Below are 12,288 nucleotides of genomic sequence, written 5' to 3'. Positions count from 1 at the left end.
GCCTCCTACGGACACCCTGCATGAACAGTGGGTGGTGTACACTGCAGAGGAGGAGCTGGCCATTTTTTGTACTCACTTAGTGAGCCTCCTAGTGGCAGCAGCATTCACCCCTGTTTCTGTGTCCCCAATGTGGCGTAGGAGAAATTGCAACATTTTCAAAATTTGACAAATTTCTTTTTCATAAATAAACGCAAGTTATATCGAAGAAATTTGACCACTAACATAAAGTACAATATGTCACGAAAAAACAGTCTCAGAATCAGTGGGATACGTTGAAGCGTTCCAGTGCTATAACCCCATAAAGTGATGGTGATCAGAATTATAAATTTTGGCTTGGGCATTAAGTACCAAATTGTCTGTCACTAAGGGGTTAAATAGATAAAAAAAAGGCACATAGTAATGGATGGAGTGCAAACAAAAAAAAGCACAAAATATTATTTGGCTGTGTTTGCTACTTTGAATTATTAGTGATCCTACAGTCTCATTGATTTTTCTGGTGTGATGTATACACCATTTTTTCTTTCTTGGTATTCAAATGATCTGTTCTGCTTTTTAATTCTGTTTTATATTTGTGATTACGAATAAAACATTTACACATCAGTGTATGCAGTACCTTTTTTGTAGGTTTATTAGTTGTATATTTTGCAAGACTACACCACTCCTTGACCTTACAGAGGGTTCTGTGGCTATGACCATTGTTCGTAAGTTTATACACACACAGTGGGGAATTAGCTCACTAGGTAGAGTGACAGACACAGAAAGGTTTCACATGTTCAAAGTTAGGCTCCTTTTCAGCTTTTATTAACACAAGTTCAGTATGGGCAGAAAACATAGGTGTTACACTAGAGATTATATATTTTTCTCTATTCTCACAGGATCAAGAAATAGGATACTGTGAGCAGCTGGTATGGATCTGTGTAAATGTGCACTATAATGGCCTGCATCTCTCTGGACTTGTCTCCCATCAAACACATCTGGGACATCATTGGTCAGCAATTGCAAAGGAAGCTGCCAGCAGCAGATCTTGATGATTTTCATTTTAGAACTTTGCGTGGGCTAGTATCTTCAGTGAAAAAAGAACATGGAGTCCTGGAAGTGATGATATGGCACTACATAGTCCCAATGACAGCATCAATGAGTCTGTGAATGATAACATGAAGAAACAGATTTTCACAAGCCTACATCCATAGAACATCTGTGGTTAGTTCTGCAAGATGTTTGGAACAATCTCACTGCTGAGTTCCTTCAAAATATCCATTTTATAAATACATATAAACACTGTAGATAGAAATATCAAGAAGATAAAAATTACAAAAGAAAAATATTTATTGGAGAGAAAAGAACACTGACAATATGATACAAAAGGTATTTTCTTCCATAAAGGGGGCAACTGGATTTTAACTCAATGTAAAAACATTGTGTGAGATATTGAAGTGTGAACATCGAGTTTATGAAAGAATGGTCCTCCTCTGCTTTTTCAATAAACCTGCAAAAAATTAATAAAATAAGAAAACAGGTGATCCATCAGCTACTGAGATTGAAAATACAGTATATACTTTTCAGTATAGTGGCAGACGTTAGATTCTAGGTCTGTGCCGTTCACGATCTTGTCTAGTTGATCTGCATTAATGAATAATGACCACTAGATGTCTCTATTGTACACAAAATTAAAACGCTAAGTATTATACAGATGGACCCCAATGCTAAAACACCTGCATAATATTGTGGAGGTCCGATGTAAGAAGTTTTTATAAAAAAACAATTTTTTTTTCAAGTTGGGATCTGTTTTGGTGATCATTGAGTGTGTGAGGGCAAGACACCAGCGATCAGACACTTAGCAGCTACCCTGTGAATACTGAGTCCATTAACGGGGCAACCAGTTAAAAGAACTAAAAAGTATAATCTTGCCACATAACTACTGTACATTGGGGAGAATCGGTTTTCCTGCACCCTAATTAATCTAAAATTTCGTTTCGGACAGGCCACTATTAAAAAAAAAACAAAAAAAAAACCGCAGAATACAACAGTGCAGCGTTCTTACCATTCATTGTTCCCAATTAGAAATCAGAGTAATGTTTTAACCTAGGAAAAAGAACAAGAAGTCAGATGTTTCCTGTTTATAGCATTGCTAGATTTAGGCAGGCAACATTTTGTCTTGTGACTTAAGACTTCTTACCTGTACAGTAAGGCTTCACCTTTGTTGTTTCCTATGGAAAAGAAGCCACTATGAGGGGAGAAATCCATTGCTCGGGGAAAGTGGATTATTTTCTTTTTCACTTGTACGGGAAAGTTTGAAAAAACAGTAAATGAAGGTATATGAACCTAATGATAAAAACATAAAACAAAGTATTTTAGCATCACAAAAATATGTGGGGCCTTTAAATTTGATAATTTATATTTAGAATAGATAACAAATCAATGGGAATCCTTCCTTTGGAACCCAAGCAGTAAGAAAAAAAAAGGGGGCCATGGTGATTTTTAATTGGTTTCTTGGAGGGAAAGGATTTGATCATTTCTATGTGCATGTAGCTCTTTCAATGACAAGTCCGGGAATACCTTTATATGGCCAGTCCTTTACACAGTCACTGAGAAATCAAGGTTTGTATTGATATGCAAATGAGGCTGAAGATCTATCTGTAGATCTGAAGCCTCTGTCACTCCAGCTCTATTCCCTTCCCAGCGCTGCCTCCTCCTGCCTGACGACTTTATTTTGCCTGAAGTCACACAGCATAAAAGCAGCCAGTCAAGAAGGAGACCGAGCTCGGAGAGGAATAGAACTGGAGCGACAGAGGCTTCAAATCTACCATAGGCCTTAGGCTAATTTGCATATCAATTAAAATTATGATTTCTGAGTAACAGAGGAATGGACTGTCCATGTAAAAATATTACTGGACCTGGCTTTGGAAAAGCTACATGCACATATATGGTAGTTTGAGGTGTTAAATCCTGCTGACAGATTCCCATAAGCTACGATACCTGAAATACAAGTGCGGCTGTGCCTTGTACTGCAGCTCAGCTCGGTTTACCTGCATGGGCTAAGCTGCGCTACCAGGTACAGTGAAACTCATATGTAGTGTGCTTCGCCAGAATAAGCAATGAAGGGGTTGTGATCATGGACACTCCTTTCTAATCAATACCACTGATCTAAGGAAAAGCCATAAATGAAAAATACATTTTGAGTCAACAATTTTACTTTAAAAAAGGTTTTCTGGAACAATTTAATTTTTCCCTATTGGGCTAAGAACTGACAGTTGATAACTACCTGCCTGGCCAGCGTCAGCTCAAAGTCATGACTGGCGATTCTGATTCCTCATGTCGGCAGAACATATCTTTGATGGGGCATGACTGCCAATGTCATGCTGATTGACAGCTGGATCCCCACAGTTTATGCAGCAGGGAACAGACTGTCAATCAGCATTACATCAGCAGCCATGTCAACAGAGCAGAGCAGATAGGAAACAGCTGCTTTGTCGAAATGATGCCACCAGAAGCCGCAGAATAGCCTGCAGGAGAGGTCTCTGACTGATTTGAACCTGAAGTGATCTGTGCTGGGCACAACAGGCAGGTAGTTAACAAGTACCTAAATTCTTAGGCCCATAAGAAAGAAAAAATAGTCCTGATAAACTGTTTAATATCTAAGCCTTAAAAGGGTTAAGTCAAATAATCTATTAAAATGCTCTTGCCCTAAAGCTAATGGATGACAGACTTGGCATCACACAATTCAATAAAGACGTATTTAGACATGGATTTACTAAATGAGTCAACCCTTTTACTCTCTGTAACACCATCATATCTCCTGAAACACATTGCCCCTTGAGGGGTGCAGTTTTTAGAAAGGTGTCACTTTTGGGTATTTTCTATCATATAGACCCCTCAAAGTGACTTCAAATGTGATGTGGTCCCTAAAAAAAATGGTGTTGTAAAAATGAGAAATCGCTGGTCAACTTTTAACCCTTATAACTTCCTAACAAAAAAAAAATTTTGGTTCTAAAATTGTGCTGATGTAAAGTAAACATATGTGAAATGTTATTTATTAAGTTTTTTGTGTGCCATATCTCTGTGATTTAAGGGCATAAAAATCCAAAGTTGGAAAATTTTCAAAATTTTCTCCAAATTTTCTGTTTTTTTTCACAAATAAATGCAACTTATTGGAATGAATTTTTACCACTAACATGAAGTACAATATGTCACGAGAAAACAATGTCAGAATCACTGGGATCCATGGAAGTGTTTCAGAGTTATTACCTCAAAGTGACAGTGGTCAGAATTGTAAAAATTGGCCCTGTCATTAACGTGCAAACCACCCTTGGGGTAAAGGGATTAAAGAAAAAGGAGACAAAATGAACATATTCTACGATGCCCATATACAGTCATATGTTAAAGTTTGGGCACCCCTATTAATGTTAACCTTTTTTCTTTATAACAATTTTGGTTTTTGCAACAGCTATTTCAGTTTCATATATCTAATAACTGATGGACTCAGTTATATTTCTGGATTCAAATGAGGTTTATTGTGCTAACAGAAAATGTGCAATCTGCATTTAAACAAAATTTGACCGGTGCAAAAGTATGGGCACCTCAACATAAAGTGACATTAATATTTCGTAGATCCTCCTTTTGCAAAAATAACAGCCTCTCGTCGCTTCCTGTAGCTATTGAGTTCCTGGATCCTGGATGAAGGTATTTGTGACCATTCCTGTTTACAAAACAATTCCAGTTCAGTTAAGTTTGATGGTCGCCGAGCATGTACAGCCCTCTTCAAATCATCCCACAGATGTTCAATGATATTCCGGTCAGGGGACTGGGATGGCCATTCCAGAACATTGTAATTGTTCCTCTGCATGAATGCCTGAGTAGATTTGGAGCAGTGTTTTGGATCATTGTCTTGCTGAAATATCCATCCCCTGCGTAACTTCAACTTCGTCACTGATTCTTGCACATTATTGTCTAGAATCTGCTGATACTGAATTGAATCCATGCGACCCTCAACTTTAACAAGATTCCCGGTGCCGGCATTGGCCACACAGCCTCAAAGCATGATGGAACCTCCACCAAATTTTACTGTGGGTAGCAAGTGTTTTTCTTGGAATGCTGTGTTTTTTAGCCTCCATGCATAACGCCTTTTTGTATGACCAAACAACTCAATCTTTGTTTCATCAGTCCACAGGACCTTCTTCCAAAATGTAACTGGCTTGTCCAAATGTGCTTTTGCATACCTCAGGCGACTCTGTTTGTGGCGTGCTTGCAGAAACGGCTTCTTTCGCATCACTCTCCCATACAGCTTCTCCTTGTGCAAAGTGCGCTGTATTGTTGACCGATGCACAGTGACACCATCTGCAGCAAGATGATGCTGCAGGTCTTTGGAGGTGGTCTGTGGATTGTCCTTGACTGTTCTCACCATTCTTCTTCTCTGCCTTTCTGATATTTTTCTTGGCCTGCCACTTCTGGGCTTAACAAGAACTGTACCGGTGTTCTTCTATTTCCTTACTATGTTCGTCACAGTGGAAACTGACAGGTTAAATCTCTGAGACAACTTTTTGTATCCTTCCCCTGAAAAGCTATGTTGAATAATCGTTGTTTTCAGATCATTTGAGAGTTGTTTTGAGGAGACCATGATGCCACTCTTCATAGGAGAATCAAATAGGAGAACTACTTGCAAGTGGCCACCTTAAAGACCTTTTCTCATGATTTGATACACCTGGCTATGAAGTTCAAAGCTCAATGAGGTTAAAAAACCGATTTAGTGCTTCAGGAAGTCAGTAAAAGTAGTTAAGAGTGTTCAAATCAAGAAATTGATAAGGGTGCCCATACGTTTGCACCGGTCAAATTTTGTTTAAATGCAGATTGCACATTTTCTGTTAGTACAATAAACCGCATTTGAATCCAGAAATATAACTGAGTCCATCAGTTATTAGATATATGAAAATGAAATAGCTGTAGCAAAAACCAAAATTGTTATAAAGAAAAAAGGTTAACATTAATAGGGGTGCCCAAAGTTTAACATATGACTGTAATTTGCAACCCAGTCATTGTTTTTCGCCGAGTCTAAAGTGTTTACAAGGCAGCCATGAATGAAGTCTAACTGGCTCCAACAGTGGCGATGCCGAGACCTAATATCAGCACAGACTTTGGAGGTAATTTAGGTTACCCACACCTCATAAAGGTTGTGCAGGATGATGCCTTCCAAAGACATACCAATAGGGAACTTAGTTTGTGAGCCCCATCGGGGACAGCGCCAATAGTGTCTTTAAAGCGCTGTGGAATTAATGGCGCTATATAAATGAGTAAAATAAATAAAATGCCTTGGTGTGAAGGTATCAGCTATGAAGACTACCTCTATATTCTCAAGAACTATTTTTTGCAAAGAAATGAAACACACAGATAAAAGATAAAAAAAAATAAAATAACAGCCCTTACCAGTTTAACAGCATCAGCTGTGTTATTTGAGGCAATTGCCAAAAGTTCTGTACATGGATTAAATACTTGTGTAGAGGCTGCTGTTACCAAATTCATTACAGACTTAAGAGGTTTCGGGGCCGAGCTCTGCAGACAGTCGTCATATCCGTACACATTCACAACACCAGACTCGGAGCTGAAACATGACAATTACAACAAGGTTACCAAAGTGCGGATCGAAGGAAGAGTTAGGCTGTATTTTCCTACTCACAGGAATATTTTCTACAGCTGGTGAAATAAGGCACAACAAAATTAATCTTGACACCTACTGTAATGAAAAGATTGTGAGTCTGCAGATATAAAGGATTCTGCATTAACACCACTACAGACAGGACACGCTTTTGTGCCCACCTACAAGGACAGACACAAACAAAACAGTCCAATGAGAGTCCAAAGGGATAGTCGGCCCCACTGTCCTGAATGGCTTTTGTCTGAACCCAGTTTCTGAGGGATTTACTCAGAATCCAGGATGCAAGTGCTCAGCGTAGAGCACAGTATAAATGTGAGCAGTCTTATTTTTACGAAAGAGTCAAATGACAATAGGAATCAACTGTTAGGGCATGACATTGCATCCTTTTCTAACATTGTATGCACAAAAATTGGATGCCATAGGCAAGGACATTACATTTTGCAATCTATCAAAAAGCTGTGTTTTTAATCCCAAGATTAGAGGGAAGGAAAAAAACAAAAAAAAACTTTATTTGGCATATTGGATGAATAACAATGGACACATCACATGTGTATAATTAATGAAAACCACATTTTTAGTTTGCTAACAATAGAACTGCACTGGATGGTTGATAAATTACTCTTTATAACCGAAAGGGAAAAAAAAATGAACAAATACAGCTATACTTTTTGAAAAGATCATTTAGCAGCAGAGGATGCCCTGAAAAAATATATAGAGTATTGTGGATCAAGCGGGACTCTGCAGCACAATCATATAAGGCTTAATTCAGGATTACACAGTGTAATCATCACATAAATGACCAATGAATCCAGCTGTGTCTATAGCAGATCTATGTTTAGGTTGCTTGTGGAGTAATGCAACTCATTCACTCATAAGCAGGACACTAAATTGCTGTGACTGCATACAGAGTATAGGATACAAAGCACGAAATAAAACTAACAAAAATATTTTGTTATTGTAAACCTATCTAATATCCTGTTGCCACAGGATTTAAGAATGTCAATGTGATGCAGAAAGAAGCCTGAATATTGTGTGATGTGGCCTCTTGGTATATCAGTAGATTAGACTCCGTTAAAAAAAAAAAAAAAAAATATCAAACAAAAAAGATACATATTAGAGATTTGCAGATCGCTTTGCGGATCCCCGGTCCACAGTCCATGTCAGTGCCCTCTGCCCATAGATAGGAAATATGCTTATTTCCTTACAGTCAGGGATCCCAAATTCAGCTTACGAGTGGCCAGGCTGGCGAGAAGTTACAATTGCGTTGGGAAATCCTGACAGTAAGGGTGCTTTCACATTGCGTTTGGTGCCCACGTTGGGTCGTACATCCTAAATCACAAGCAAAACTGGGTCCAGACGCATGCGTCAACGGGGCCGTAGACTGTAATGGTGACGGCAGAGCAAACGTGAGCTCTGCCATCCACTTTTTTTTGATTCACTAAAAAAGTACAAGAAGGGCCTGGATTCTGTGATGGGACATTGATTTAGGGGACTAGTCAGACTGCATTATGTCTAGTCGAGAAGGAATTTTTCCCCTAATATGGGGTCACTTAGCATCTTCCTACTGTCCTCTGGATCAACATGTTAGACTAAAGGTTAAACTTGATGGATTTATATCTACTTTCAACCTTAAAACTATGAAATAATAAAGTACCTTTCAGCAGAGTACAAAGACATGGTATGAATCAAGCGTGAAAGGTTAATACGCCATACAGGCGTTTGCCAACAGAACACTCACCCACAAGACACGTATCGACCGTCTTTAGATACAGCTAGAGAGGTCCCACATAAGCTGCCATCATCAATAAACTTGTTCAGACACCTCCTGCTTTTTACATCCCACACGTACACATGACCTTCATCTAAAGAAAGTAAAGCAGGTACAGCAGTGAGGTGGACAGCCGATCACATAATTTTTACATAGAAAGAGGTCTGTAACAAACGAGATGTCTAAGGAGGTTACACTGGGGTTTGCCCATGGATATGCTGAAGTAATAGAGGGAAGCCACATATACAGAACTATCTTTTGGCCTTTACATTGCTGTAGGAGTGGTCAGTGCAAATAAGTTACATTTTATGCCAAGTATGGGACTGATTCTGGACTGGTCTTCAGAACATTTGTTAATGAAGCAAAACGGGAGAAATCCTGGATTTCAATTGCTGATAAGACTAGATAGGGGTTGTTTATATACTGAAATCATAAAGATACAGCATACATAAAACAGTAAGGAATTCTTATACAGAATGTCAGACAAAAAACAAGAATGTTTCATTTTTTATGTCTTTTGATGTAACAAATTCTTAATGTATGATTTGATACGTCAATGATATCAGAGACTGTAATGGTAATGCTAAAATGAAGGGCTTTGAGGTCCATTTAGTCTCAGGAGAGTCACTGTTGGGGCAATGACTAATGATCTATTTGCAGCTTTTCTGAGTGAAGTTAAAGAGGTATTCCCATCTCCGAGATCCTAGCCCAACATGTAGTAGGTGCAATAAAAATATTAGTAAATACCTCCAATTAGAAATGTAGTATAGTTTTTCTGATTCGATCGATATATCTCTATATATCTCTCTCTATATATATCTATCTATCTCTATCTCTCTTTCCTCATCCTAGGTATCCATGGTTACGGCCACTGATATCATCAGAGTTAGCTATTTGCTAATGGTCGTAACCATGGATATGTAAAGTCTTGCTATGCCTGCACATGAGGAAAGACATAGCGAATCGGAAAAACTATACTACATTTCTAATTGGAGTTATGTGATATTATTATTACTCCTACTACATACTGGGATAGGATCTAGGAGATGGGAAGACCCCTTTAAATAGATATATTTTCAACACGTTCGATTATAGGAATTTATGCAAACTTGCTTTGAAGGGAACCTGTCAGACTGCACAACAGATTGGCAGTATGAAATGAAGAATGGCTGCATAAACCTTTAATATCATTTCATCAGTTTTATCACATTCTTGGAGAGCACCTTTAAAAAAAATTGTCCCAATCATGCAATTCAAATGGAAGCTCGACCTTGTCAAGTGACAGGACAAGATACAGTCTGAAGAAACACCGCTCTGGAGACCTGTGTCAACTGAAGGAGGATCTTTATCATAAGCATTCATACTTCTGTAATCTTAGCAGAAGGACTGTTATATTAGAAGAAATAATGCTTTATCTCGGCTGACTGGACATGCAGGACTGAGGCTGGAGAAAAAAAATCCTTTGTGCTCAGTCAGCCAGGGAGAAGATTTATGTCTTCTGTAATAGCCCTTCTCCGGCAGCTCAGTGGTATGTGTACTGATGATACAGCCCCTCTGACAGTGGAGACCCAGCTCTCAGGAGCAGTGTTTCTTCAGATTGCTGCAACTCATCTTGACACACGACTAGGACGGGCTGCTGTTTGAATTATGTGGTGGGGGCCATTTTATCACATTTCTTGGAGAACCCATTTAAGTAATAAAAAAATAAACAGTAATTGTATTTACAAATCCTTTACCGCAATTTGAGAAGATTTTACTGCTGTCTGAAGAAAATACAGCTTGTACATACTCCGCGTTCATCTTCATACTTCCAATAAGTTCTTTGGTCTAATGAAAAAAAAAAAATGACCTGTTAGCTTACTGTATATGCAGTAATCAACAGAACAAAGGATCTGTCCATCTTTGGAGAACAGCTTGTGAAATCATCATTGTTTTACATGTAGTCTCCATCCCACATGTTTAGTCATGTTGATTCTAGGCAAGGACCCATTTTATTTGCCTAGGATTTGTAAAACACAAACAACAACAACCATTTGGAAAACACAGTACTTGAAAGCTGAAGTATTCTCGAATACGGTCACCATTTATGGCAAATTTACATAAATGAGAATTTTGGGCTAGTCTTCTATTCTATCTAGAAATGTATGAATACATTTACATCTGGGTGCCACCTGTTTGGGTTATGTCCATACACAGACTGATGCTGCCCAATCAGTGCTGACTATACAGAGACGCAACCCTTTAACAAGGTGAATAAAAAAAAACCTTGTCAATTTATTCCTAAATTTCCAAGCGGAAAAAAAAAAAAAAAAAAAAAAAAAAGAAGAGGAATTATACTGTCACGCTCGCACCTTGGCAGATTGGTGCGAGCGAGGGGGTTGTGGATCCACTGTGCCACAAACCAGACTACCCTGGAAGGGGCGTAACTAATGCAGCTACCTCGGTCTTCAATGGAGCCTCTGATGGTGAGGTCAGGCTTGTGCGGCAGGTAGCTGCCAGGTGCCACTCCAGGGTGGTGTCTGGTTGTGGCTGCTGATGCCACTGGGAAACAGAACACTAGGACAGGTGCGACTGGCAGGCAGGCACGGCTGAGACACAGGCAGGCGGGCACTGCTAATTGGGAAGGCACAGGGACATGGACAGGAAGAAGTGGTGTATGGAATAAGTAGAAACCTTTACACACAAGAGGTACTGGTACGGGAAGGATGCGAATATAGATGGGTATGAAGGAACAGGTTTGGACCTGTTCACACTGGAGAAGAACCGCAAGGCTGCGGAGAGGAGCTGCAGTTAGCAGCAAGAGGCTCTGCAGAAGCAGAACAAAGCCGAGCCGCAAGAGTGCGGAGGCCGGGCAGAGCCGCGAGAGTGCGGAGGCCGGGCAGAGCCGCGAGAGAGATTTGGGTTCCAGTACCATCTCTATGCCGATGACACCCATTTATACACTTCTCCTGATATCACGCCTGCCTTTTTGGAAAACACCAGTGATTGTCTTACTGCTGTCTCTAACAACATGTCCTCCCTCTATCTGAAACTGAACCTGTCAAAAACTGAACTCCTTGTGTTTCCTCCCTCTATTAACCTACCTATGCCCGACATTGCCATTTCCGTGTGTGGTTCCACCATTACTCCCCAGCAACATGCACGCTGTCTTGGGGTCATACTTGATTCAGAGCTTTCATTCATATCGATGGATGCTAGGAACTCTCCTTTTTCTATCGAGGTGATGACTGAGTGGAGAGATTCCATTCTGAGTCGTCGTACCTTGACAAAAGTGTTTAAACAGCTTCAGGTCCAGTATGGGCCGCATCGTTCAGTCCTTCTTCGACACCACAAATAGGTTTGAGTAAAAACCCTTGAACCTTTCGTCCTGAGGAACTGGAATAATGACCCCGTCCCTTCGGAGCACATCTACGGCTTGGAAAAAGGCTGTTGTCTGTTTTGGGAGGAGAGGACTTGAAAGAAAACGTGTTGGGGGGGGGGGGGGGGGGGTGGAGAAAACTTTATTTTGTATTCGGAGGACACCAGCTCTCTGACCCACTCGTCGTGGACGACTGAGAGCCATGCCTGACGGAACAAAAGTAAAACAGCCACCTACTTGCCTGCCGGATGCAAAAACTAGTCATTGCGTAGAAGATCTAAGGGGTCTGGCTCCCTTAGATCCAGACGTCTTTGGCCTGGTTTTCCAGGTGCGATTAGGTCTGTATGAGACCTGGGAACCTCTGTCCCCACGCGGGGTCCGCCCTGATCCAGAAGAAAAGGTTGTAGGAGACCAGCTGGAATTGTTGCGAAAAGGCCAGGAAAGAAGCTGTTGTTGATTTTGAAACGGCCGGGTGGGCTTTTGTTGAGGAAGGAATTTACTCTTTCCCCCCGGTAG

General features: G+C 40.1%; 1 protein-coding gene across 4 annotated transcripts in view; it reads right to left on the bottom strand.

Annotated features, from left to right (window-relative positions):
- Nucleotides 1-779: 779 nt before the first annotated feature.
- The window catches only part of UTP18 (UTP18 small subunit processome component), a 66,219-nt gene continuing 54,710 nt past the window's right edge, over nt 780-12,288 (bottom strand). For all 4 annotated transcript variants that reach the window (XM_073588161.1, XM_073588163.1, XM_073588160.1 and 1 more), the window contains exons 10-15: nt 10,151-10,241; nt 8,385-8,508; nt 6,418-6,592; nt 2,177-2,322; nt 2,042-2,082; nt 780-1,486 (exon numbers count right to left, since the gene is read on the bottom strand). In XM_073588161.1, coding sequence (XP_073444262.1) covers nt 2,058-2,082; nt 2,177-2,322; nt 6,418-6,592; nt 8,385-8,508; nt 10,151-10,241 — 561 coding nt within the window. In that variant the 3' untranslated portion in view covers nt 780-1,486; nt 2,042-2,057. The remainder of the gene's footprint in view (nt 1,487-2,041; nt 2,083-2,176; nt 2,323-6,417; nt 6,593-8,384; nt 8,509-10,150; nt 10,242-12,288) is intronic.

This window comes from Dendrobates tinctorius, unplaced genomic scaffold (genome assembly GCF_039654945.1).
Source record: "Dendrobates tinctorius isolate UK_male_01 unplaced genomic scaffold, ASM3965494v1 ptg000103l, whole genome shotgun sequence".
NCBI classification, from domain to species: Eukaryota; Metazoa; Chordata; class Amphibia; order Anura; family Dendrobatidae; genus Dendrobates; species Dendrobates tinctorius.
This window is presented reverse-complemented; position numbering and strand designations above follow the sequence as displayed.